The sequence below is a fragment of the Pelophylax lessonae genome (assembly GCF_965119305.1).
Source record: "Pelophylax lessonae genome assembly, chromosome: 3".
Classification (NCBI taxonomy): domain Eukaryota; kingdom Metazoa; phylum Chordata; class Amphibia; order Anura; family Ranidae; genus Pelophylax; species Pelophylax lessonae.
In genome coordinates this window covers 322,002,886-322,030,367 of record NC_138770.1, presented here as the reverse complement: position 1 = coordinate 322,030,367, position 27,482 = coordinate 322,002,886, and the positions used below count along the sequence as shown (strand labels likewise).

The 27,482-nt window shown below is 42.4% G+C and overlaps 1 protein-coding gene across 1 annotated transcript in view; it reads right to left on the bottom strand.

The window, feature by feature from the left end:
- Positions 1 to 27,482, bottom strand: part of ARHGEF10 (Rho guanine nucleotide exchange factor 10) — a 245,754-nt gene that overhangs the window by 141,406 nt on the left and 76,866 nt on the right. Inside the window, exons 9-11 of the mRNA XM_082249546.1 lie at positions 21,265 to 21,381; positions 21,039 to 21,147; positions 13,316 to 13,428 (exon numbers count right to left, since the gene is read on the bottom strand). Coding sequence (XP_082105672.1) covers positions 13,316 to 13,428; positions 21,039 to 21,147; positions 21,265 to 21,381 — 339 coding nt within the window. The remainder of the gene's footprint in view (positions 1 to 13,315; positions 13,429 to 21,038; positions 21,148 to 21,264; positions 21,382 to 27,482) is intronic.

Below are 27,482 nucleotides of genomic sequence, written 5' to 3'. Positions count from 1 at the left end.
GTACAGGAATAGGGGGCAAAGAAGAGAATTCTCTATCTATGGAAAGATTTTACCTCATGTCTTGTTATACCTATAAGACAGGAAATTAAAGGAAATGTCCCCAATGGGACAAAGACAGCTAAAAAAAATAAAAAGCTTGACATGGGTGCTTAACCTTTTCTTCTACAACTAAAATAAATAAATAAATAAATCTAGATTTAGATGTATGTTAACCCATTAATGGCTCATGTTCCAGAATCGGAAGAGCAGTGATGTGGTTGTTATTAATAACCTACTGCTCTAGGAAACATATGAATTTTATGCACAGATTAAAAAAAAAAATTCAACATCAGGCATAAATAGGTTAAAGTGTTTGTTATGTTAGATTTTTTTTTGTTTGGCCTGTGTTTACCTGAGGAGCTCGAGATAAGGTTGTGGTACAAACAAATCGATGATAGTGCAGAGATCAACCCCGCTGAGCTATTGTGTTCTGACGGGGGTGGCCCACCCACCAAAATAGGCTGGTCAATGCTCACAGCCATTGGCTGAACGCGCTGTTCAGATGCCGATCGGTAGATGTTTTTTTTACATGCCCCAGTCACTTGAACTACAGTGCCTTGGGAAAGTATTCGGCCCACTTGAACTTTGCGACCTTTTGCCACATTTCAGGCTTCAAACATAAAGGTATAAAACTGTATTTTTTGTGAAGAATCAACAAGTGGGACACAATCATGAAGTGGAACGAAATTTATTGGATATTTCAAACTTTGTTAACAAATAAAAAACTGAAAAATTGGGCGTGCAAAATTATTCAGCCCCTTTACTTTCAGTGCAGCAAACTCTCTCCAGAAGTTCAGTGAGGATCTCTGAATGATCCAATGTTGACCTAAATGACTAATGATGATAAATAGAATCCACCTGTGTGTAATCAAGTCTCCGTATAAATGCACCTGCACTGTGATAGTCTCAGAGGTCCGTTTAAAGCGCAGAGAGCATCATGAAGAACAAGGAACACACCAGGCAGGTCAGAGATACTGTTGTGGAGAAGTGTAAAGCCGGATATGGATACAAAAAGATTTCCCAAGCTTTAAACATCCCGAGGAGCACTGTGCAAGCGATAATATTGAAATGGAAGGAGTATCAGACCACTGCAAATCTACGAAGACCCGGCCGTCCCTCTAAACTTTCAGCTCATACAAGGAGAAGACTGGTCAGAGATGCAGCCAAGAGGCCCATGATCACTCTGGATGAACTGCAGAGATCTACAGCTGAGGTGGGAGACTCTGTCTATAGGACAACAATCAGTCGTATACTGCACAAATCTGGCCTTTATGGAAGAGTGGCAAGAAGAAAGCCATTTCTTAAAGATATCCATAAAAAGTGTTGTTTAAAGTTTCCCACAAGCCACCTGGGAGACACACCAAACATGTGGAAGAAGGTGCTCTGGTCAGATGAAACCAAAATCGAACTTTTTGGCAACAATGCAAAACGTTATGTTTGGCGTAAAAGCAACACAGCTCATCACCCTGAACACACCATCCCCACAGTCAAACATGGTGGTGGCAGCATCATGGTCTGGGCCTGCTCTTCTTCAGCAGGGACAGGGCAGATGGTTAAAATTGATGGGAAGATGGATGGAGCCAAATACAGGACCATTCTGGAAGAAAACCTGATGGAGTCTGCAAAAGACCTGAGACTGGGACGAAGATTTGTCTTCCAACAAGACAATGATCCAAAACATGAAGCAAAATCTACAATGGAATGGTTCACAAATAAACATATCCAGGTGTTAGAATGGCCAAGTCAAAGTCCAGACCTGAATCCAATCGATAATCTGTGGAAAGAACTGAAAACTGCTGTTCACAAATGCTCTCCATCCAACCTCACTGAGCTTGAGCTGTTTTGCAAGGAGGAATGGGCAAAAATGTCAGTCTCTCGATGTGCAAAACTGATAGAGACATACCCCAAGCGACTTACAGCTGTAATCGAAGCAAAAGGTGGCACTACAAAGTATTAACTGAATGGGGCTGAATAATTTTGCACGCCCAATTTTTCAGTTTTTTATTTGTTAAAAAAGTTTGAAATATCCAATAAATTTTGTTCCACTTCATGATTGTGTCCCACTTGTTGTTCATTCTTCACAAAAAATTACAGTTTTATATCTTCATGTTTGAAGCCTGAAATGTGGCAAAAGGTTGCAAAGTTCAAGGGGGCCGAATACTTTCGCAAGGCACTGTAGTTAAATTACTCAATGCATAATAAATTAAAGAAATTGTTCCATCATTTACATACACGCAAGTGGCTGATGAATTCTGGGTGCCAAATTGTAGTAATTTATTATTACATTACTACATTTATTAAATACATGTCATGTCAAACATTGTCTTGTAAATCAGTTCAAACTCTAATGCCTCATTGAAAACACGCTTAGAACTGCTAACATTTCTATAAAAAAAAAAAATCATCGCCTTTCCTCTTCATGTCATTTCACAAAAGTGATTCATACAAAAGAGAGCTTTATAACAATATAGCCATTTTTCGATTTTACATAGCAGCGTAGGGGGAGTCAGTCTGAATGATAGGATTTTTCTAGAATGAAACAAGCTGTAACATTATTACCTCCCACAAGCTTGCATTCTTCATTCAAGATGATCACATTTACTGCTACAAGGGCAGACACAGCATTACAAAGCAATATACTACACGGCCAACAGACCAGAGGGGGTTGTACAATGAAAACAGCAACATGAGAAGAACCTCTGATATTACCCGCATGAAAGGATATGGTTTGGGAGATACAGTATGTACTGTACATCTAGAGATGAAAACGTGATACTGTGAAATTCATTAATAAGTTCAATATCAAAGATCATTATTGAATATATGAGTGTGAAATATAATGAAGAAAGATAAAACGGTCACTGTAAACTTGGGTGTCAAGGGTTTAACTAGAAACTGAAAAACAAATGCCTAAACGTAGGCTACGCCCAAATATATAAATGGTTGTGTACATAAATATTAATCCTCACCAGAAGAAGGGTTTGATTGGGGCACCATTCAAGAAAAATTTTGCATTTCCTCAATGAAGACACAGCATTCTCTGATTTAACAAGATGGAGACTAACACCACACCGCTGCTCCACCTTGTCCAATCATAGAACGTTTTGTAATTATTCAGAGAATGCAAAGTGTTCCCTGAATGGTGCCCATGCCAAAAAAACAACCACCTGTGTTCATAATGTAACAGTGTGAGGTCCTGCAATTCTGAGATTGGAAGTAGAAGTTGTGATAATTCCAACTTGGCACCCCAAAAACTGGATGAGAGGATACAGGTCAGCCATGACATTTTTAGATTAGGAGACAGAGCAGCTGTGGCCCCCCTTTCAGACCATATACCTGTAGTTTTAATCCCAAGAGTCCATCTCCAAAGTCATTTAACTTGAGTAAACAGATTGCTAAAGGTTTGGACACTTCAAAAGAACTTCGGAAAACCATCAACTATTCTGCTGACCATTACTTAGCAGATATCTAGAATTGCTAAATCTGTAAAGATCTAATTGAATGCCATAACAGAAGGCATCAAAGAGAACATTGCAGTATGTCAGGGCTTGCTTATCATCTCCATGTCTATTAACAATAAACATCTACAGAGGTTATTAGCATTTGCTACTGAGTGAATTGGGGTTTAACCATCATGAACCCTCTAAACAGAAATTAACACAAAAGACATCCCAGTCTCACTCCAATAGCCATCATAAAACCTTTAAGCCCAGGCTAAATAATTATAATGCAGGTAAACTGTCCTAGCTTATCACCGGCCATAACGAGTTTAGCTGAAGTAGTTAGCAAGTACACAGTTCTATCTCTTCCTGGAGAATCAAAACTTCAATGTATTTCATAACTCTTAAAATGATGAAAATAGCACAACCAGAATAAGGACATATTTACTTGTATGAAAGGTCTGCTGAAACTTTGATTTTGGATTCCTAAACTGAAAAATCTTTGTACAGGGACAGGCTGGGAGTAACATTGTTATGTATCAATGACAGCGCAATGACAGTTTGACCAGCCATTTGTCACAAGTAAGTGAAGTTGGCTGTGACCCAACACCACGCCCATCACAGAAGTGACACAGGGTTTGCACTTCTACAGGGTAAGGGGTTCCTGTATATCGATTTATAGTGCAGAAACTGATCTTTTGGTTTTCTCCAGGTTTTGGTATTCTCAGATTGGGTTCAGGAGTTTGGAGACTTTTGGGAGGGACGAAGTCTCCAACCAAGTGTCCAGCTCTTGTAGAAGACCAACTGGCTGAGCGTGCAGGTGTACACATCTGTTATAATGTCAGGCTTGGGGACAGTACAGGGCTTCCATTAGGAGACAGGTGTGACCTGCTCAGAAGACAATACTCCATTATGGAGACAGGCGGTTCCTTGTCTAGAGGACTGAGATAGTCAAAACAGCTAAGCAAGTAAGAAGAACTGAGAGAGCCAAGATGACTAAGCGAGTCAAGAGAACTGAGGGAAGCTAGAGAACAGAGAGCCAGGGGTGTCAGCAGATCCCCTAACAAGAGGCCTGTGCGTGGGTCTGTACAGCAGGGAACTGAAATGAATGAGAGAGTCCAGAGAGCTGAGAGAGCCAGGAAAGCTGGGTAAGCTGAGAGAGGGGAACAGAAATACAGAGGTACTGTGTGAGATGGTCTGAGCAAAAAGTCCAAAGGCCAAGGTTTAAGACCTAAGCAGTGGCACTGCTGAAGAGAGGAAGCCTGTTTTTGATGGTGAAAATCCCCTTGCATGGGCAGCTGCAAGCCCTAAAACACCGTTCTTCCTGGAATGGACTGGAAGTATAACTAAAGGCAATTTTTTTTTTAGTTTTGAATAAAGTAAAAATGAAGTAGAACCTCTATTGGGTTTTTACTGCGTTCTGTGCTCTTGTTAGAGGGATTCACCCTCTCTATCTGTCCTGTTTATCATTAAAAGTAAAAGTAAATACCAAATTTTGGGCTGCCCCAAGAAAATTAATAAAGAGGAATTATTAAAATGGGGACACTAGGAAATCCCTTGGGATGCTCCAGGTCACCATAACTAAAGTGTCATTAAAACCAGACTATGAAAAACTCTCACTACGTACTGTGCATACTCACAAAGCCTCGAAAGTCCAACTCATTGTATCTCCTGAATTTATGGTATACTCACAACTCAAGCAGAAGTTAAATGGCCACCATAACTAAATAGGAGCAAGAATTAGGAGTGACACTGCAGGAGAGACAAAGAACTAAAATATTGAAGCTGTCACATACCTCATCAGTAGCTCTTAAAATGGCTGAAGCTAACTTTAAATTGTTGTCAAGATGATATGTAACAACAATAAGGGCACATAGGCTTTAGCCAGAAATTCCACATTTGTGTTTGAGGGGATGTAACTCTTGGGAACATTCGCTCATATGTGGTAGAAATGTCCCAGAATACAGATTCTTTGGGGAGAAATAATTAAGAATATCTATAAAACACCAGGAAAAAGCTTATACAATAATGATGTTGCGCAATCAATATCTGTAAGATCAAAGTGATAGCAAAAAGAGAAAATTTACTTTATATATAACTAGTGAATAAAATGTAATCATATGTATAATGCTCAAAAAAGTGCATATAGTGCTATAATAATATAAAACACAATATTTTCTCAATAAAATCAGTGTAGATAACTATAAAAGTGCAGTGTGCAAAATCAATATCCCAAAGGGATTGCAGTGTCCCAATCACAGTGATGAGAAATCAATATATAGATGTATACCAAATCCAAAATGTACAAATGAATGGTGAAAGTACAAAGTAACAAAAAAAAATAGTGTAAATAGCAAAAAAATGTCCTTAGTAAAGTGCTCAGACCACCTAATGGTGGTAAGTGCTTTCGCAGAAGAGTGAGTGGCCAGAGGGTCACAGATTACACAACAGCTTGCCCATGAACCCATGAACATGCTTTTCCAATAACATGGATACTTCAGTTTCACGGTATAGGAGATTATTAATTCCACATTTACTTAATCCGGGAAAAGGACTTATTCCGAAACACTGGGGTTCACAGGATATTCCTACTGTTAAAGAATGGTTCACAAAAGTAGACTACTTATATTTAATGGAGGAAGTATTGAACTCGCACAAAGATTCTGTTGATGCATTTGTGAAACATGGGGAGCATGGTTGAATTTTAGGAGGTCTGAGGCTTATGTAGATTTGATAAATTAGTGTTAGGAGAATATTAATGGTGTATGAAGGGGCATAGGTTTTGTGTGTGTGTGTTTTTTTCAGTCTACCTTAAAGATTGGATTGGATAGGGAGGTATTATGGGGGTTCAGGACATGGAGGGCAAGGTTGAGGAGGTAAGGAGTACTGGATTGAGAACTGTGTAAATCAAACGCCATTGAGAGAATAGAATAGAAGAGTCAAAATGTCAGGCAAAGTCTGACCATGGGAATACAAGCACGGTGTCCTGTAGCTCCTAAGTAGAAGGCATAGATGGCAAACTAACCATGCTAGGATGGATCTGCTTCTGTTCTTAACGTGGTCAGTTTAGAACAGAAAGAAAGGGGGACAGGGTACAATTTTTAAAAAGTATAAACACAGACACTCATGCGAAATATAATTTGCAGAACATATTTTGTTTTAAATATAAAAAATTCTACTTTAGGCCCCGTTTACATTACTGTGACTTCTCCTGCATTTACCATTGCACGGCAATGCACAACAATGGAAATCAAATCATTTTCCACGGTGCCTGTTCACACTGATGCAATATGGTGCGAAGCAAGTTTTGAAAAGATGCAGGTGCTCCTTTTGGTGTATCATAGTGCATTTTTGGACCCATATACAGTACTTCAATGGGAATGTATGAAAGGTGCATGGAAAACGCATGTGCAGTACATGTGTTTTCTGGGGTGCTTTTGGCAGGGTTTTGTGTCTCCTCCTACAAAAAATGCTAGAAGCATGAAAATGCATCAAAACCTCCAGCAGCACTGGTGTGAACCTGAATTATTCCCATCAAACTGGGGAGAAAATTATATACATACAAAATGTCTTACATTGTGTTATTGAACCCACATTTTATCAAGAAAAACAGATCTGTTAAATAATATGAACTTACATGCCAAACAACATATCACATTTTAGCTAAGTATGTTTCTTAAAAGCCTATTATGCTGTATTGGGTATACAAATGGCCACTAGATGGCAGGCAGCCTGCAAAAATGACAATAATGTTCTGTCTGATGCAATATTTTGTATACTTTTTCCAACCTATTACATACCAAAATGGTTTGCCAGGCCCTCAGTATTTTACAATACAGCAAACATCCTGCAAACTAACCAAGAATATGATTTAATATATTTTTGTTACTTTAAAAAAAAAAAAAATCATACTGAATTGTATTTCTGGGCTGGTGTTCCTTCATTTTTCGCCGTAGAAAGGTGCCCTGTACTTTGTGCAGCCTCCAGTGATCAATACCTCAACTAGTTAGCAAACATATACTCAGAAATTGAGAGAGTCTGCAATTAAGCACATTTTTCTGTACAACTCTCGCAGAATCTTCTGCAGTCAACACTTTTGGGTGTGTCTAGCCCCCTGCTGTAGTTTCTCTTGCCATCCCCATGTTACAAATGAGTCCTGTACAATGACATTGGAGCAAGCAGATGAAACCACAGCATGCAGTGGGTGATACAGGTATCCAACACACCAAGAAATATTAAACGCTAAGGATTTTGATGGAGGTAATAGCCTTTAAATAACGCAAAATGTGGACAAGCATTAAAGAAGAACTTTATTTATCATTTAAAAATAAACTAGGTGTCCATTAAATACCTTTTAATGTATGGAACACAATCATTTGTTACCATAAATATCCCTTATTTTTAATAACTTCATGCTTCTCTACTCCGCCCTATAAAGATGGCAGATCTTTGGGTGCCACTGTGGCATCTGCCACGGGTCCAATGTGTACTAAGCCCACCTGTTGTGCATGACTTTAATGCGCGGTTGGCATCATCCAAAAGATGTAAATTCCCCTGTGCCATCGCGGGGAAATAGAAACAGAGCCTCTGATGACCCACATATACAGACAGGCAGTGGCGTAGCGTGGGTTGTCAGCGCCCGGGGCAAGGTAAGTAATTTGCGCCCCGTACACAGACCACTACACTGACACCTACACTGACCTAGCTGACCACTACAGAGACCTACCTTATTCCTACACTGACCTACCTGATTACTATATTGATGCCTACACAGACAACTACAGAGACCTACCTTATTCCTGCACTAACCAACCTGATCACTACACTGACCTACCAAAATTCTATACTGACACCTACACTGACCTACCTGACCACTACACAAACCTACCTGACAATTACACTGACCACTACAGAGACCTACCTGATTCCTACACTAACCTACCTGATTACTATACTGACAATTACACAAAATGAAATGAATGGGCTGCCTACATGCAGAACACAGGTAGCAATGTTATAAAGCTAGCCTCATATCCTTCACATCACAATCCTGTCATTACATCAGTGTTCCCAGCCCCCTGCACATCACAACCCCCCCCCCTTCACATTACTGTCCTCAGCCCACCTTCATATCCCCCCTCACATCCTTGTCATCACCCCCTTTACATTCCTATCCTTATGCCCCTTTATATCATGCCCCTCCTCCTTAACATTTCTGTCCTCAGACCCCTCTGCATTCCTGTCCTTAACCTCTTTATATCACCTCCCTTCCACCTTTACATTCCTGTCCTCACCCCCCACCCCCACCCTTTTACATTCCTGTCCTCATCCCCAGTATCCCTTTACATTCCTGTCCCCCCACTACCCCTTTACATTCCTGACCCCCACTACCCCTTTACATTCCTGTCCCCCCACTACCCCTTTACATTCCTGTCCCCCCCACTACCCCTTTACATTCCTGTCCCCCCACTACCCCTTTACATTCCTGTCCCCCACTACCCCTTTACATTCCTGTCCCCCCACTACCCCTTTACATTCCTGACCCCACTACCCCTTTACAGTCCTGTCCCCCACTACCCCTTTACTTTCCTTACCCCCACTACCCCTTTACATTCCTGTCCCCCACTACCCCTTTACATTCCTGAGCCCCACTACCCCTTTACATTCCTGACCCCCACTACACCTTTACATTCCTGACTCCCACAACCCCTTTACATTCCTGACCCCCACTACCTCTTTACATTCCTGACCCCCACAACCCCTTTACATTCCTGACCCCCACAACCCCTTCACATTCCTGACCCCCACAACGCCTTTACATTTCTGACCCCCTTACATTCCTGTCCTCAGCTTTACCCCATCTTCAGATTCCTGTCCTCAGCCCCCCCCCCCATCTTCAGATTCCTGTCCTCAGCCCCCCCCCCATCTTCAGATTCCTTTCCTCAGCCCCCCCCCCATCTGCAGATTCCTGTCCTCAGCCCCCCCCCCCCATCTTCAGATTCCTGTCCTCAGTTCCACCTTCACAGCACCCGCAGCTTCCTTCACAATGCACATTACTCACAGAGGAGACAGCAGTTGAGTGGGCAGCTCCGCATGAATGGCAGCAAGCATGAAGCTGACATCAGAAGCAGGACAGCTCTGGAAGGAGGGCGGGATCTGCACAACTTTTCCAGCTGTACTGGCTTTAATATCAGCCTCCTGCCTCCCGAGTGCCGCGGTCCATGCAGGGGCTTGTTCAGGATGGCTGAGCAGACTCCTAAATGGCAGCATGGCACTGTGCCCCACCCCCCCAGATTTTGCGCCCGGTGTGGCTGGCCCCCCCAGCACCCCCCACGCTACGCCACTGCAGACAGGGCATGTGTGAGAAGCACAGGCAGAGAAAAAGTGCCTGTACTGTGAAGGGTTTGTGTGACACACTCCATCCCTGCATCAAATGTGATGGCGCTCATCTCAGGCAAGCACCATCAATCATCCTTTATTACCTATTTTTCACCTTGATTTAGTGTGGTCGGAAAGTAGTGGGGGGCATCAGGACCAGGACAAGGGCTATAAGCTATAAGCACTTTGTACCCTAGGAGATCAGAGCAAGAACAAAAATGAGCAAAATAGACTTCTTTAAGAGTCTCCTTAAAGCCGGAAATTTTTTCCCAAAGTCTAAAAAGAAAAAAAAAATAGAGTAAAGGAGGGTTATAATCCATCAGATTTTCTTTTTTTGCCATCTGTGTCTCACTGGGGAGATTCCCTCTTTTTCCTGTAACAAAGCCAAAACAGGAATGAGAGGAATTTCCCTCAAAGTAAGGGAATCCCTTGTTGTTTCCAGGGTCCCCAAACCAAAATATCCTCATTAGAAGTTAACGTATTGGCTGGATTAACATTTTGTAATGTTGCAATGTGCCATACTGATGTATGGGAATTTTTTTTCATATGTTCACTTTAAAGTATATGTGTTCCCCTACCTGTTAAAACAACCCAATAAGCTTTCAAATAGACACGCAAGGCAAAACACACACATACATTTTTTTTATTTATTTATATTTATTTTGTGGAGGTTAGCTGAAATAGGGATAACCTTCCCTGTCCTGGGAAAAAGGTGGTCCAGACGGCAGGTTTTCTTAAAATCTGACTTGAAGCCAGTTTTATTTACAAGGTTGCATAAAAATCAAACAAACCAACCGGAAAATAAATCCTTGCCATCCGGGCACTAACTAAACATTTCAGGCTCCTAAATCACAGGTGAAAGGCTTCTCCCAGTCAACCACAAAACAAAGCTAATGCAAACCTCTTTCTTGTTCTCACAAACAAATTTCACATCAGCAGCTCTCTCATGTATGACTTCCTGAGTCCCAGACCAAGAGCAATCTCTTGCTTTATTTATACCACCTGCTGGTGGTCACTAGTGGACCACAAAATCGTGTCCGGAACCAACACTGCCTAACTGGCCTGGAAAACCAGGACCGGATTCTATCTTAGTTCCCTGTATATGTATACATGCAAGGTGATAGATAGCGTCCATCAAACACTGTGCAAAAGTTTAAGGCAGTTATGAAGAAATGCTAGAATGCTTTCAAAAATATATATTTTTATTGCTTATTTTTATCAATTTACAATATGCAAAGGAAGCGAACAGAGGGAAATCTAAATCAAATGAATATTTGGTGTGACTACCCCTCGACTTTTAACCAGCATAAATTCTTACACTTGTACATTTTGTACACTTGCACAAAGTCAGGGATTTTGTAAGGTTACAGTCAGGTTTATTATTAACCAATTATACCAAGCAGGTGGCAATGATCATCAATTTCATATGTAAGTTAAAACACAGTCATTATCTGAAACAGAAACAGCTGTGTAGGAGGCTTAAAACTGGATGAGGAACAGCCAAACTCTGCTACTACGGTGAGGTAGTGGAAGAGAGTTTCATGTCACAGGTCTTACATCATGGCAAGACTGAGGACAGCAACAAGACACAAAGTAGATATACTGCATCAGCAAGGTCTCTCCCAGGCAAAGATTTCAAAGCAGACTGGGGTTACAAGATGTGCTATTCAAGCCCTTTAAAAAAGCACAAATAAACGGGCAACATTGAGGACTGTAGATGCCGTGTTCAGCCAGGGAAACCTAATTCAGCAGACGAAAGACACATCATGCTTTCTTCCCTTCAACAATTGAAGATGTTCAGCAGTGCCATCAGCACAGAACTGGCAGAAACCAGTAGGACCCAAGTACACCCATCAACTGTCTGGAGACGTCTGGCCAGAAGTAGTCTAAATGGAGAAATTGCTACCAAAATGCCATACCTCTGATGTGGAAACAAGGCTAAGCAACTCAAATATGCACAAAAACATATGAACTGGAGTGCAGAAAAATGGCAGCAGGTGCTCTGGACTGATGAGTCAAAATTTGAAGTATTTGTCTCTAGCAGGAGGCAGTTTGTCTGCCAAAGAGTTGGAAAGCGGTACACTAATGAGTGTCTGCAGGCAACAGTAAAGCATGGTGGAGATTCCTTGCAAGTTTGGGGCTGCATTTCTGCAAATGGAGTTGGAGATTCAGGATCAATGGTGTCCTCAATGCTGAGAAATACAGGGAGATACGGATCCATCAGGTCATACCATCAGGGAGGAGTGTGATTGACCCCAAATGTATTCTGCAGTAGGACAACAACCCAAACCATACAGCCAATGCCATTAGAAAATATCTTCAGCATAAAGAAGAACAAGTCCTGGAAGTGATGGTTTTGCCCCCACAAAGCCATGATCTCAACATCATGAAGTCTGTCTGGGATTACATGAAGAAGGACTTGAGGCAGCCTATATCCACAGCAGATCTGTGTTTAGTACTAAGATATTTGGAACAACCTACCTGCCGAGTTTTTTCAAAAACTGTGTGCAAGTGTACCTAGAAGATTTTATGCAGTTTTGAAGGCAAAGGATGGTCACACCAAATATTGATTTGATTTGGCTGCTGTATCCTCGTCCCAGCTGTGAATGCAACCTAGAAGGGGGGTAGGGGAAGGAGCTCAATGGCGACCAGGCAGGGGGGGAAGGACTGAAATCTGGGTGGGCACAACCCACCCCAGCACCCCCTAAATCGGGTCAAGTGTGTCTCTCACCAAGCAACTAAAAGCCGGCGGGAGGGAGAGGGGGAGAAACCGGCTTTTAGTTGCTGGGTGAGAGACACAGAGGGCATTGTTCCTTCCCTGTTTAAACGATCCTCCTGCTGTCTGGGCCCCCTACAGGAGGACCGGTGGTCCCCCCTATCAGAGGTCCTGGGTGCTATATTAGTACCTGTAAAAAATAAAATAAATATGCACTTCTATTTTCGAAAGCATTCTTAATTTAGAGCATTTTTTTTTTACACCTGCCCAAAACTTTTTCACAGTAGTAAATATATATATATATATATATATATATATATATATATATATATATATATACACACACACACATATATAACTATATATTATATTTTAGAGAGGTGAGGGGGAACAGGCAGAGAAACAGCAATACACTGGAGGGGGGGGGAGCTGTCATGTCAACACAAGTCTTGGCAATTAGAGGACAGGCAGGCTATGCTCCCAGCCCAGACTGAAAACTGACCATGCTGGGATGGATGTGTTCTCATGCCTAGTGTGGTGGGCTTGAAAAATGAAAGCAGGAGGACTGGCGAAATCACCGGGAACTGCACACAAAGCTATACAGAGAGAGAGGGTTACGATACAAGTACATGATATAACAGAGAGATATCAAGAAAATGAAGTGTTGGGTTAACAAACACTTTATGCAAATTTGCAAAATTAAATACAGAAAGGGAAGAAAATTGGAAAAAAAATATGTTACCTGCTGCTGACTTAATCCATCTGGCATAGGAGACATAATAGCCTCTGTATGTACGCAGTCCACATCGATGAACACATTGAAATCTTCATCTTCAAGGCAGGCAGATTTACGATCTAAACCACAAAATCAAATATTCACATTATATACAAACGACGTTGAAACATTCTTTTTTTTTTTTTTTTTGTAACACTAGACATTTCAAGGGATGAAAATGGATGGCTTACATTAGACAAAAAAGATCATGTCAAAAAGCTTAAGCCTTGGTTCACACTACCGCGACTTGTCATGCAACTTGAGAGTTCAAAGTCGCATGACAAGTCACGCTCCATTAACTGCAATAGAACCATTCTAATCGGTGCGACTCAAGTCACTTGGACTTAGAAGAAGGTTCCTGCACTACTTTTGGTGCAACTTCAATACGACTTGCAATTCTGTTAAAGTTATGCAAGTCGTATGCAAGCCGTGATGAAGTTGCAAAGGGATGTCAAATTTAAAGTCACGCAACTTTCAAGTCAGAGCAGTGTGAACCCAATCTTAAAGTAAACTGTAATAATTTTTGTTTATTTATGAGTGTAATATATATATTTTTTAACTTATATATTTATATGCTGAGGTTTTATTTTTTTTTAATTATCTTATTCATTGTTATTTTTTAGGTAAATATGCAAAATGAATACATGACATTGTGCTTTCAAAGCAGTGCTGGAGTTGCTAATAAGAAAAGCCCAGCACTCCTCCTACGCTTTTTGCTGAACTGTGTTAATCACATTACTTAGGGCTGTGCTATCTTTTCTAGCAGAGGAGGAGCTGGGTGTGTCCCTCCTCTGTGACTTCAGGTCTGTGTTTAGCACAGCAGCTGTTTGAGATTTTTGCTGCTACCTAAACTTGCTTAGAGCACCACCTGATGGCTTCAAATCATAGATCTAAAATCCCAATATGCAATATTCCATAATAACATCAGCCCATTAAAATGTATATTTTGTCATCTAAAAAAACGTAAAGTATATCTGTTAGACATTTTAAATGTTCAAAAGTAAAAGTCTTGCTTAATATCAATAACCCTTAGATATCTGGTATTATCATCATCATCACCTATTGGATCTCCTTTGGTGACCTCCCTGAACTGTTTAATTTTGTCACTAGGCCCCCCAACCAGGGCCGGTGCAAGGATTTTTGACACCCTAGGCGAAACCTTATTTTGCCGCCCCCCCCCCCCATTGGCTCCACCCCTGACTCCACCCCCTTCACATTGCCCATGAATGTGATAGAGGTGGTGGGGATGGAGCTTTGGGTAGCGGGGGGGGGGGGGGAGAAGGAGGCAGAGGATGAGGAGGGAGGAGGAGGAGGAGGAGGAGGAGGAGGAGGGGGAGGGGGAGGGGGAGGGAGAGGAAGAGGGGGAGGGAGAGGGGGAGGAGGAGGGGGAGGAGGAGGGGGGAGAGGAAGAGGGGAGGAGGAGGGGGGGAAAGGAAGAGGGGAGGAGGAGGGGGGAGAGGAAGAGGGGAGGGGGGAGAGGAAGAGGGGAGGGGGGAGAGGGGGGGGGGGGGGGAGAGGAGGAGGGGGGGGAGAGGGAGAGGAGGGGGGGAGAAGAGGAGGGGGGAGGAGGAGGTGGGGAGATACATCACACATTTGAGAGATCACACATACAAGTCATATGTATACACACTATAGAGTTAGTTAAAGAATCTCAATGTGTTTTTCATTATTCACTTACCACCAGGGCTCTGCTGCCAATGGTTCTCTCTCCAGGCACAAGGAAAGTTAGGCAGCCATGCTTCTCCAGGTCTGTCTCACACAAACCTCCAGATAGCGACCCCCCTGAGCTCCACTGATCAGATAGGTGAGTCTGCTCTGCTGCTTGATAAAGGGGAGGGGAGAAGGACAGAGCAGAGCTGGCTGGCTGTAGTAACTGGTCTTCACATGGATCATGGGAGGGACCAGGGACGGACGATCACTGCTTCTAAAGCTCTGGACTGGCACCAGAGAGTCTCTGAGAGACGGACAGGTCACAGAGTGAGACCTGTCTGTCAAATGCAGTGGGTGAGCCCCGTAGTCTCTGATATAAGAGGACCTGTAGTGACTTGGTACCGTCCTGTAGATGGGAGGATGCAGATAATAAACACTCACCCCCAGTGGCGGACTGACAACTCATGGGGCCCCCGGGCAATAGGAGATCATGGGGTCCCCTGTGTTCCCTCCCACACTCAAGCCACATTAACACAAAGCCCCACCTACATATTGCACTGCCCACATGCGTTTGTGGCAGCCATCCTCCACATATCAGCTCAGCTGCACAGAAGGGCCTCAATTCTTGACTGCAGCTTAGGCTCACAGAGATTCACATTGGTATTGCTGGAAAGTCACCGAACACCTGACAGGTTCAAAGGTGACAGCCATCCAAGAAAGCTTCCCTACCACGCCTTCGGGAACCTTCGTGAGCCTGATCGTTTGGTTGTTGCAGCTCAGCTGCATAGAGGGGGCATTTTAACAATCTACTGCAGCATAGCCTGTAAGAAAGTCCCGGGATTCTTTCTGTAGAAGTACTTCCATGTTTAAAGATGGCTGCTGTGCAGGAGCCATCTTTATATGCAACCATGGTGTTTTATGAAAGCAGTGGGCCTATGTGCAAGATCCAAATTTTGGCCCTAATGCCAGAGAAAAATGTTCAGAGCGTACTGCAGCAAGTATGGGGTGTGGTTTTCAGGGGCTAAGTGCCGGGTCACACTTGTGCGATGCGGGAAGGCTGCGAATTCCTGTTCCCGCATCGCAAATGCACATCTGACAGTTCACACTGCCATATGCGATACGCAGGGGGTGTCAATGTAATCTTAACGACACCCCCAGTTTGATCGCATATCGCAGTGCGATCTTACAGTTCGCTCAGGATCAGATCGCACAAGTGTGAACCACTGCGCGATCCGATCCTGATGCGGCTGGAAAAAAGGGTCCTGTGCGTCTTTTGTGCGGGTGCAGTGCGAATTTCAGCCATACAAAGTGTATGGCTGAACTCGCACCGCACAGGAGATCGCATGTAATGAAGGAGCAGTGCGCTCCGAATTACATGCGATCTCCGCACTCGCAGGAATGTGAACCGGCTCTAAAGGAAGCCTGCTGGTTACATGACTGAGGGGTTACTTGCCTTATGGAGCTGTTTGGTTCCTATCAGCACCTTCCTGACAGGGTTGCCACAACTTTTTTTTTTTACACCAATAAAACATGGAAAATCTACTGACAGAACACATTTCTTACTGAGAACCTGAAATAATACATAAACTCCTACAGAAGGGGGGAGAAGGAAAAGCTGAGGGAGAGATAGGAATAGGCGGGAAAGAGAGATGGGGGAGATGGGAAAGTAGGAGAGAGATGAAGGATGGGGGGGGGGGGGTGAGAAAAGGGAAGGGGTGAGAGACAGAGAGAGGATATGAGAGCGGGGAATGAGAGAGGGTGCTGAGAGATGGGGATGAGAGAGGGGGATGAGAGATGGGGATGAGAGAAATGAGAGAGGGAGGGAAAGAGAGGGGGGTGAGAGGGGATATGAAAGAGAGAGGAGATGAGAAAGAGAGGGATGAGGTGAGAGAGAGGAGACAGAAAGAGGGGGTAAAGGTGAGAGAGAGGGAGTATGTCTGCTACTCACAATTATGACCCCAGACTGCTCTCCTCTGGGCTCAGGCAGCCGGGATGTAGAGCTGCTATATGCTCTATATTTCAATCTGCTGCCTCCCAGTCCCTTTCATAGCAGTGCGTGTAATGTATGGGATTCTGGGAATATTCTTTTACCCATAGGATTTACATTTAGAAGGCAAGATCCCTCCACACACAAGATCATCCCCAGATTCTCCCAGCTGGGGTCACGAACAGAAAGTAAGGGAGATCAGGGCTGCAGGGGAGGGGGCGGGGCTTGCTATGCACGGCTCCCTATGCTGTCCACTGTCTCTGTCCTCTCCTCAGGGAAAGGAGTCTGTGTGTGTGGGGTGGATGGGGGACCGATCGCATGTCATTGATCTGCCAGGACAGACAGGAAACTGGACTGCTGGGGGGAGGAGCATGTACTGAGACCGGCTGTGCTGTAGATGTCCCAGCTCTCTCTCTCCGCCTTCTGACCTTCACCTGGATGTGACAAACCCTGCACGAGCGGCCCGCCCCCCGATTCTTTGCATGGTAGGAGAATGCGGACACCTAATCCCCCACCCCCACCCTCTCCTTCCATGATAGCCCAGGACTAGGGAGGACCTGTCCCATCTACAGAGAAACGTACACTGTCAGAGCACCCTCCCCCATCACTTACCTGATTATACAGGCACGGGCAGCCTCTGTTCTTTCACTGAGTCTGTAAGTGCTGTGTCAGGACTCGGATGTCAGTTCGGTCCTTCAGTGCTGCCGCAGTGCCCCTTCACTCAGTGATCAGAGTGGCTACACAGCACAAGCGGCGGCGGGACTCAGAGAGGGAGGCTGAGACTAAGTAGGCAAACCAGTGGTCAGGCGCCCTAGGTGGCAGTGCGCCCTAGGCGGCTGCCTAACCTGCCTAATGGTAGCGCCGGCCCTGCCCCCAACTACCTCTTACAGTTACAGTGGCAGCTGTTTCTGGCTATTATAATTGCAGACATCCTGTAAGAGCTGCTGCTAAAATGGCAATACACAATCCAATCTGTACAATTTTCTTTAGATTTTAGCAAAAACTTTTAATATGAGGGTCTAAGGCTCCATTCACACTTGTGTGAGTTTGTACAACTTTGACACAACTTTGGATGGGTGTGACTTTGATGCGACTTTGGCTTGACCAATGATAATGGACAACTGCTACCCAACTGTCCCATGCATAACATTCAGGTGCGACTTTCATGGGATATTTGGGATATTTGAGGGTTTACATTGCAGTCATTGGCACTCAAGTTGCATGAAAGTCAGACCAAAGTAGTGCAGGAACCACTTTGAAGTCGCTGCGACTTTACGCCGCATATAAATATATATATACAGTGCTCATATGAAAACATGGGGTGCAACTTCTCATGTGACTTTGATGTCCAAAGTTGCTTGACAAGTTACATAAGTGTGAATAGAGCTAAATAAACAATCATTCCAATCATACTCCTTTACCGCCTGATAACGTTCTTTTCAATAAAACGCATCGGGAGGAGCTACAGCAGTGATGCTATCACACCCGCCGGGGTGCTGCATAGTTTTAACCTTTATTAAAAATTTGAACTTTTAACATTACACTATGAGTTTCTTCTCGGGTTCCCTTTCTCATTGAGTGCACTGCTGGACTGTTTTGACTGCATGGTCTATCCATCCCGAAACCCTTACTCTTGGCACCCATCAATCCCATAGGGATATTGGGTTTAGGCGCAGTTATACTTCCATCTTGGGTCCCAGCGGTTGATTGTGGATCATCCTGTTTGCTTGGTTTTGTCTATTTTGGAATCCTGGCTACTGGCATGCATCCATCCCATAGGGATATTGGGATAAGGCACAGCCTGACCTCCATCCTGAGGGTTTTAATAGCTGGTAAGTGGCTAGTGAGTGGGGTGTGTAGGATCCTATTTTATTCACTTTTAGAGCACTGGATTTTGTTAACACTTAAATGTTTATATGAACTTTTTTTGCACTGAAGCACTTTATTTCCTGGATTGTTTTTTTTTCACATATTTTTAAATTACATATTTTTTCTTTTTTTCACTTGATTGTATGATTATTGCAATGATCGTATGCACTTTCTATAAATGAATTGTTTGTTTTTATGGTTTATATATTACATATGTGGATGTTCAATGAGTGCAGCTATCATGGATATACAGCGGGTAAAATAAGTATGGAACACGTCAGCATTTTTCTAGGTAAAAAAAATTTCTAAAGGTGCTATTGACATGAAATTTTTACCACGCTGGTAGCAACCCATGCAATTCACACATGCGAAGAAACCAAAACAAATATGTTCAGAAATTAAGTTATGTGTAATAAAATGGAATGACACAGGGAAAAAGTACTGAACACATGAAAATAGGGACTTGCAAAAAGGCATGGAAAGCCAAGACACCAGCTAAAATATATCAGTAATTAGAAAGCAATCCTGACCCTTGTCAGTGCAAACTGATATCAGCTGGTTCAGTCTCAACTGATGGTTTATGAAAAGGGGTTTCATCACTTTGGCGTCACACAAAAAACATCTAAAGATGGGTAAAAGCAAAGAGATCTCTCAAGACCTTCGCAACATTATTGTTGCAAAACATACTGATGGCATTGGTTACAGAAGGATTTCTATACCTCTGAATGTTCCAGTGAGCACTGCTGGGGCCATAATCTGGAAGTGAAAAGAACATAATTTCACCATAAACCAGCCACCACCAGGTGCTCCTCACAAGATTTCTGACAGAGGAGTGAAAAGAATTATAAGAAGAGTTATCCAAGAACCAAGGACTACTTTTGAAGAGCTTCAGAAAGACCTGGAAATAGCAGGTACAATTGTTTCAAAGAAAACAATAAGTTATGCACTCAAACGCCATGGCCAGTATGCACACTCACCATACAAGACTCAATTTCTGAAGAAAAATCATGTTGAAGCTCGTTTAAAGTTTGCTGCACAACATTTAGACAATCCTGTGAAATACTGGGAGAATATAGTCTAGTCAGATGGTACCAAAATTGAACACTTTGGATGCCATAATACACACCATGTTTGGAGGTTTAAATGGCACTGCACATCACCCCAAAAACACCATACCAACAGTGAAGTTTAGAGGTGGGAACATCATGATGTGACGCTGTTTTTCAGCTTATGGTACTGGCAAACTTGCTATCACTGAAGGAAGGATATACTGGAAAACTGTACCAAGACATTCTTGAAAAAAACCTGCTGCCATCTACCAGGATGATGAAGATGAAACGAGGGTGGACATTCCAGCAAGACAATGATCCCAAACAAAAAGCCAAGGAAACTTTCCATTGGTTTCAAACAAAAGAAAATAAAGCTACTAGAATGGCCCAGCCAATCACTTGACTTGAATCCAATAGAATGCTATGGAAAGAACTAAAAGATCAGAGTTCATAGAATGGGCCCATGAAACCTTCAAGATTTGAAAACCTTTAAGTGTGGAAGAATGGGTCAAAATCATACCTGAACAATGCATGCAACTAGTTTTTCCATATAGAAGGCATCTTGAAGCTATCTTTACCAACAAAGGATTTTGTACAAAGTATTAAATACATTTCAGTTACCGTGTTCAATACCTTTTCCCTGCGTCATTCCATTTTATTACACATAACTTAATTTCTGAACGTATTTGTTTTGGTTTCTTTGTATGTATGGATTGCATAGGTTGTTACCGATACGTGGTGAAAACTTCATGACAATAGCACCTTTATAAATATATTTACCTAGAAAAATGGTGAAGTGTTCAATACTTATTTTACCTGCTGTATATATTGTCTTGTTAGACTGAGCATAATTATTTGTATGGTGACATTTTTGCACGACTTGTTTCCAATTTTCATCATTCCAATCTGTAATCAAGCAGGCCCTTGAGTTTTATAGTTGTTGCCAGATCTAAATAAAATTGTATTGCTGTAACACGTTTAGTCAGATTAGGGCAGAAGTCATAGTTTAACATGTATAATGGCTATGCCATAACGTTAAATTACTAACTGCTAACAATAATCCCGCTAACTGGATTTTTAAGGACAGCATTCTGATGTGCAAATGCTTTCTTCATATGAATTCATCTAACTGTACCATGCAAAACGAAGGATTTTGTTTTGATGTAGGAACGACCCTTCTTCACAGCAGCCCTTGTTTTTTCAAGCCCATCTTTCGTACCCTCCTTTGCAGCCTTCATAAGCCTCTGCATCTAAAATACAAAGCACATCAACTCTAAAAACAAAATAATACAACATGAAAGCACTACCAGGGTGGACTGATCATGCACTTAATGGTAACTGAGAAAGACATGCTACATCACCTTGAGTTCATGTTTATGTTTTATATGTTGGATCTCTACTCCTCCCACTTTGTTTGCCACCAAATCTTTCATCTTTCTCTCGTAGTGTTGTTTTATACGTGTTAAGTCCTGAGAAAGCTATATAAAAAGATATAGCACGCCTTCATAAATAACAATGTAAGATATATTAACTATTAAAAAAAATATTTTGGTCTGCACTAAAAATCTACTTTTGAAATAAATATTAAACAAACTTGTAAAGTCATTGGATACAGGCACAACAATTAATGCATTTAATAATACATGTATTCTGGTCTAAAATGCTATCAAAGTAAACCAGATGATAAATAATCATCAGATAATCATGCTCAGCTTCATGGTCCATTCAAGCATTCTGTGCAAATCCTATGGCAGCAATCCCATAGATATGTGTAAAACTGGTAGGCTAATGTGTAAAAACTCTTGAAAGGCAGACCAATTGGATTGGGGAGTAGAGGTACAAAATTCCTCCGCTTCTATATTTCATTCACTTCACTCAGTCCTCCCTTTGAATTTATTGGTCCTTAAGGACTCCAGGCATATAAAAACACAAAATAATTTAAAATAACATTTAACGTACTGTACATGTAATTAGTGCACATTTCTGAATGTGTCTTGACATAAGCCTCCTGTAATGTCCTATACAACAACAGCACTTGGGAAGAGTGCCAGCACTAGGAGTTACCCAGATTTTGCTACAGAAGACATTTTCTCACAGTGAGCATACCGACAGAAGACAACAGCAAAGCCAGTAGTGATGATTCATCAGTGTGCATCTACTCCCTCATTTAAAAATATGTATTATATATATATATATATATATATATATATATATATATATATATATATATATATATATAATTATTTAAAAAACATTAAGATCTCAATATAATTATCACTGAACCACATAATAAAAGCTACAGTTGCATTAATGGGATTGGTTGCTAGGGGAAATACTTCCAATTTCATATAAAATAATTTTTACAAATATGGCCCCAAGTATATGCCTGTGTATGTATCACAGAGTAGTTTGATCTTCCCTCCACCATGCACAGACAATCAACAGTCAAACAACTGTGTGTTGGGTCTTGAAAGCAGAACTAAACTGTATCTGAGCAGCACAAACAGAAAATGCTACATACCACTTGATCTCTGGAGGGTTTTACTCCCTTCATGACCAGGACATTATTTTATATTCAGCACTGCACTACTTTAACTGGCAAATGCGCAGTCATGCAACACTGTACACAAATGCGCTATAATATTTCCACTGGGTTTTTTTATTTTTTCTTATATAAATGAAAAAATACCAAAAATTTAGAAACAAAAAATTGAATATTTTCTACTTTCGGTTATAAGACTTATCCATAAAAATCTCTTCATAAATGTGGGCCAAAATGTATTCTGCTACTCCCCAAACTGTGCTTTTGGGGACACTAGTGTAGTTCTGATCATGATCAAGATACTGATCTGTACAGACACTATACCGGTAACGGCAATGTTCAGCGACTTATAGTGAGACAGAATGGGGCAGACAATCTAGCACTAACTGACATTGGCTGGGAGGGATGCTAACTTACTAATGCGGATGTCGCTAGTGACACTAATACTGTAATCAGTGATATTACTGTACACTGTACTAAAGGCACTGGCTGTAAAGGGGTTAACATCAAGGGGCAATCAGTGTGCCTAACAAGTATGTGTGTGATGTGTGCTGCTTTTACTAACAGATCTGTCTGCTTTTCTCATCGTTGATTTCAGGGAGAATAAACAGGCAGATCACTGTCTGTGCACAGAGCTCTGTGTGTTTGTCAACATAGAACTCGGTGCTGTCATTGCCAACAGCCGATCAGCAGGTTTTAGCCATAAATCATTGGCTGAAATCTGCTGACAAACTCATGTTGTGTCTAAACACAGCACAGGTCAGCAGGGGGCGCACACTTGCGCACCGCTAAACCAGGAAGATTCCATCCGTCCTGCTGCCTGGCTGTGCCGCCCGCTTGCAGTAAATCTACTGTGAGCGGGTTTGACAAGAGGTTCAATTCATTTTTAATATTCAAAGCAAACTCACCAATCGATCCATGTCTCAATGCTTTATTTCATTGAGAAATCACTTTGATAAAACACCCTCCACCCTAGTGCTTCTAGCCATGGCCATCTTGAGTAAGAGCAGATGATTTATGTAGCATTTATGTGCTAGGATCCATCTGCCCATAGCTCAAGCATGTGGGTAGGAGGGTGAGCTTAGCTGGGAAAGTCCCTCCTCTAGATGTTAGAAAAAATGCCAATGAACACTCCTGAGAGGTATGACATCATTTTTTCCTAGGCCAAAAACTAGGCAGAAACTGAAAAAATTAAAAGAAAAAGTTTAACGCAAGAAAATATAATATACTTTTCTATTTATTTACTAAGGCTAGTGGCAAAAGGATTACAAATAGTGTTGATTGAGAGAATTTGGTTCCACTTTAACTGATGAAATAAATTAGACAATGAAAACATAATAACATGACTATTCTCTGTAACAAGGGGAACAAAAATCTTCTACTAGGAATTTAGTGAAATGCATTCTTGACCGAACAGATCATTTGTTGGCTCAGTGCAGAGTATAACTGAGAAACACATACTCTGGCCTGTAAAATGAGACATTTTAGAATTGAAGCACCTGCAAGGTAGCTTTTTACATAAATACAATATAAATGTAGCAATATTTGCAGGCATTGGGCCTGATGTGGGTCTGCCATTGTTACTGGGAACACTTCCAACACATTGAAGTTGAAAACCCAAGTGTGAGAGCTGAGACAATGACCATTCCGGCATCTTTGGTTTGTTTTGTTTATTTTATAATGGGGATGGGAGAAGGGAATGAGTGGGATACTCCTCTGGCTCAACTAGGTTTAACTGGGACACTTTGTAGAAAAGATGCCCTTTTAGCGCTGTCCTGATGCCACCTGAATGGCGACCAACGCTTCCTGGCGCTTGAGATACTGTTCTGTTGAAAGTGCTGAAACTTCGACTTTAACTCCTTGGTTAACTCAGAAGATCCAGGATTGTAATAATCCTTGACTCTTGATACTCTGTCTAGCTCAAAAGTCCTGCATATGACTTCCTCCAGCCCTTCACTGACTGAGGTAGCTTCTTGTAACTGCTTGTGCAGCTGCAACTCTTAACACTGCACACTTGACTCTTCAGGGCCCAACCGATGGCGCCCCCTCTACACTTCCAGTGTCCTCTCACTAGGCAACCCCCTCTGACACTTCAGGGTCCTCTCACTAGGCAATCCCCTTGACACTTGAAGGCTCCAGGATCCCTGGGACCTTCACCGGAGTGGTCCCCTCTACACTAGGCAGACCCCCAGGGGCAGTTCACAGTACTCACGACCTTGGAAGGCTTTCCTGGAACTAAACCCCTCTTCCTCCTGCTGGTCCTTGGCACACCGGATCCTCTCTGCAGCTCAGCTCAACTTTCCCTCCTGCAGCCACCCAAGACACCTGATCTTTCTGACAGGAGGAGAGACAACCGTACTCTCCCTCCTGGGACTCTGCTTCCCGCCAAAGACCCTGCAATATTAGTTCCCTTCAAACTTACACCCACTCCCAGAATCCTCTGTGGTAGAATGTGCCTTCTGGGGTGGATACAGGCCTGAATAGGCCATTGATTGGGTTTCCTCCACTGCCCAATGAGAATCTTCTCAGCAGCCACACCTGGGAGACATGACAGCCCAGCTGAAAATCATGGCCCTGCTGTTAGGCAGCCAAAGCCCATTATGCTTTTACCTAGCACCTACCTTGTAGGGTGCTACATAAAGTAACACACTTAGGGTTACAAGTGAACTTTCTTCTAAGAAAATGCATCACTAAGTAAACCATCAGGACAAGAACTATACTGTATGTGCACTAAATTCTTTAAACATACTAACCAACTGCTTCCTGTCCATCACAATACTCAGGAATATGGCTATGGCTTTATTAAAATACACAAAGAAGTCACTATTAAGGAGAGGTTAAAAGGCATAGTCCATTTATTGAATTTTTGCATTTAGGCCTGCAGAGCCTCTGTGCAACTGTGATTGGGGCATTGCAGGTGCTATTGCATATTCCTCCTGCAGCCCATTTTGTGGCTGGGGGAAGCAAAATCGGAAGTATAAGTGCAGTGAGGTGTGCGTAAATTGTGGGTGTAAGCATGGTCGGTGCCAGATTGTTTTGCGCCCTAGGCAAGACCAGCTACTTGTAGCTGACTCCCCACCCACTCCCCCATTCCCCCCTAAAAAGAAAAAAAAGTGTACAAACCACACATAAATGCATGTGAAGCACAGAGAAACCACACAGCATTCCTGTGCATTTCACATGCAGTGCCTAGTGTGAATGGGCCCTAAAAGTGCTTACTGGAGTGCAGCTGTCCAGCTCAATAGCACTCATTGTAATACCACCCATATTCCTGTCCTTTCAACATGGAGCCAGTAAGCTACCACCTATGCTGCACAGGTGTCCGGTTATTGTCCCCACATTAAAAGGACAGGAATATGGATGGTATTACAATGAGTGCCATTAAACTGGGGCAGAGGCAGCTCCCCCATTTTTCCTTTATTTTTGCTGGGGCAAAACACTTTCTCTTCCCTCGCCTTAATCAATGCAGAACCCTCATTCACTGCATGCAGTTCTAGATCTTCTCCTCACATCAGAGCCGCTTCATCCCACACCCACTAAGATGGAAAGCCCGCGGGATGAAGATTTATTTGGAATGATAGACACGCACTTTATGAACCCATTGGCTGAGGAGGCAGTCACACCGCCCACTGCTGTCTTCTCAGCCAATGGATAACTGAAGCTCATAAGTCCCTCCCTCCTGACATCACACACGACTTTCTAAATCCCGGTATGCTATTTTACAATTCGGGCAGGCTGGAAACACATGTATTATATTATGGGATAATCTCTAATCACTGTCACTTTCAGGCCAACCTGCCTACCAGCAGCATGGGGAAGACAGGCTGGTGTATGGCAGTGCGGCACCTGCAGCTGAAAGGCTACACTAGCCTAGCTGCTGTGACACTGATGGACGCTTTTGGAAGGGGAGGGCAGTTGTTGCCCCCCCCCCCTTATCTATGCCCCGAAACAGAGACTAGGGAAATCAGCAGACGTTGCTGCGCCCTAGGGGGCAAGGTGCCTTAGGCGGCTGCCTAGGTTGCCTAGCGGTAGCGGTAGCGCCAGCCCTGAATGTATAATGAAACATGTTCAAAAGGTGGACTAAAGTAAACTTGTCACACATTTTAGAAAATTCTGATAAGTATATGAAAAAAATGAAAAGCGGGACTTGCTGAAGATGCCTCAGTTTTTCAAGAGAGATCTGGGTATGTGTAAAATGATAGATACGTATTAGCCCTTTTCTTTTTTAGTATTACAGGAAGCTTTAGATTGATATTCCTTAGGTGGCAACACAGTTACTTTAATAAAAAAAAAATTAAAACCAGTGCCATTTCTATACCATGAAAGGAGCAGTGTATATGTTTTACCCCATTTGGAAGCTAAAGCACCCTAAATGTTATTTATTTTCTTATTGGGAAACCTTTCTAAATCAGGCATTGAAACAAGAGTAGTACATAGTTGTTTTAACTGAAAAAGAATTTACAATTCTATTTGGCCAGTCTTATGATTCACACATCTTTGGCACACTGCACAGCTCTAGCCAGGGTAGCTTTGCAGCTGTCTAAAAAGCAAGGGAGGCACAGAGGGGTGACGCATGAAGCTACAGACTCAGTCAGGAAAAAATGGCACACGGTTTGGCAGCTGTGTGGCAAATCCAAAACAAGCAGGAACAGAACTATAAACATTTCAGCATGTTAATCATCTCAAATGTATGTATTTCTGCTATCCTTTTAGCTGCTAGCCTGCAGTTCCTGTATAACAAAACAAAACATTTTACACTTCAATTAATCAAGCTTTATTCCATTTGATGATATCCCTAAGATAGATATTAAAGCAGCTGTACACATGCAACACAGCCAAACTAAATTAGGAGACAGTGAATATGACATCTCTCTCCTAGGAAAGGTTGTCACCATGTAATCAAAGTACCCACAAGTGGTACAGTTCTATTCTGTATTAAAGGAAAATATAACAAAAGCACTGTGTAAAGAACAGGAACATGCAAATATTAACATGTGTATCACAGGTACAAAGACATATCACTGTAAATCAAAAGAG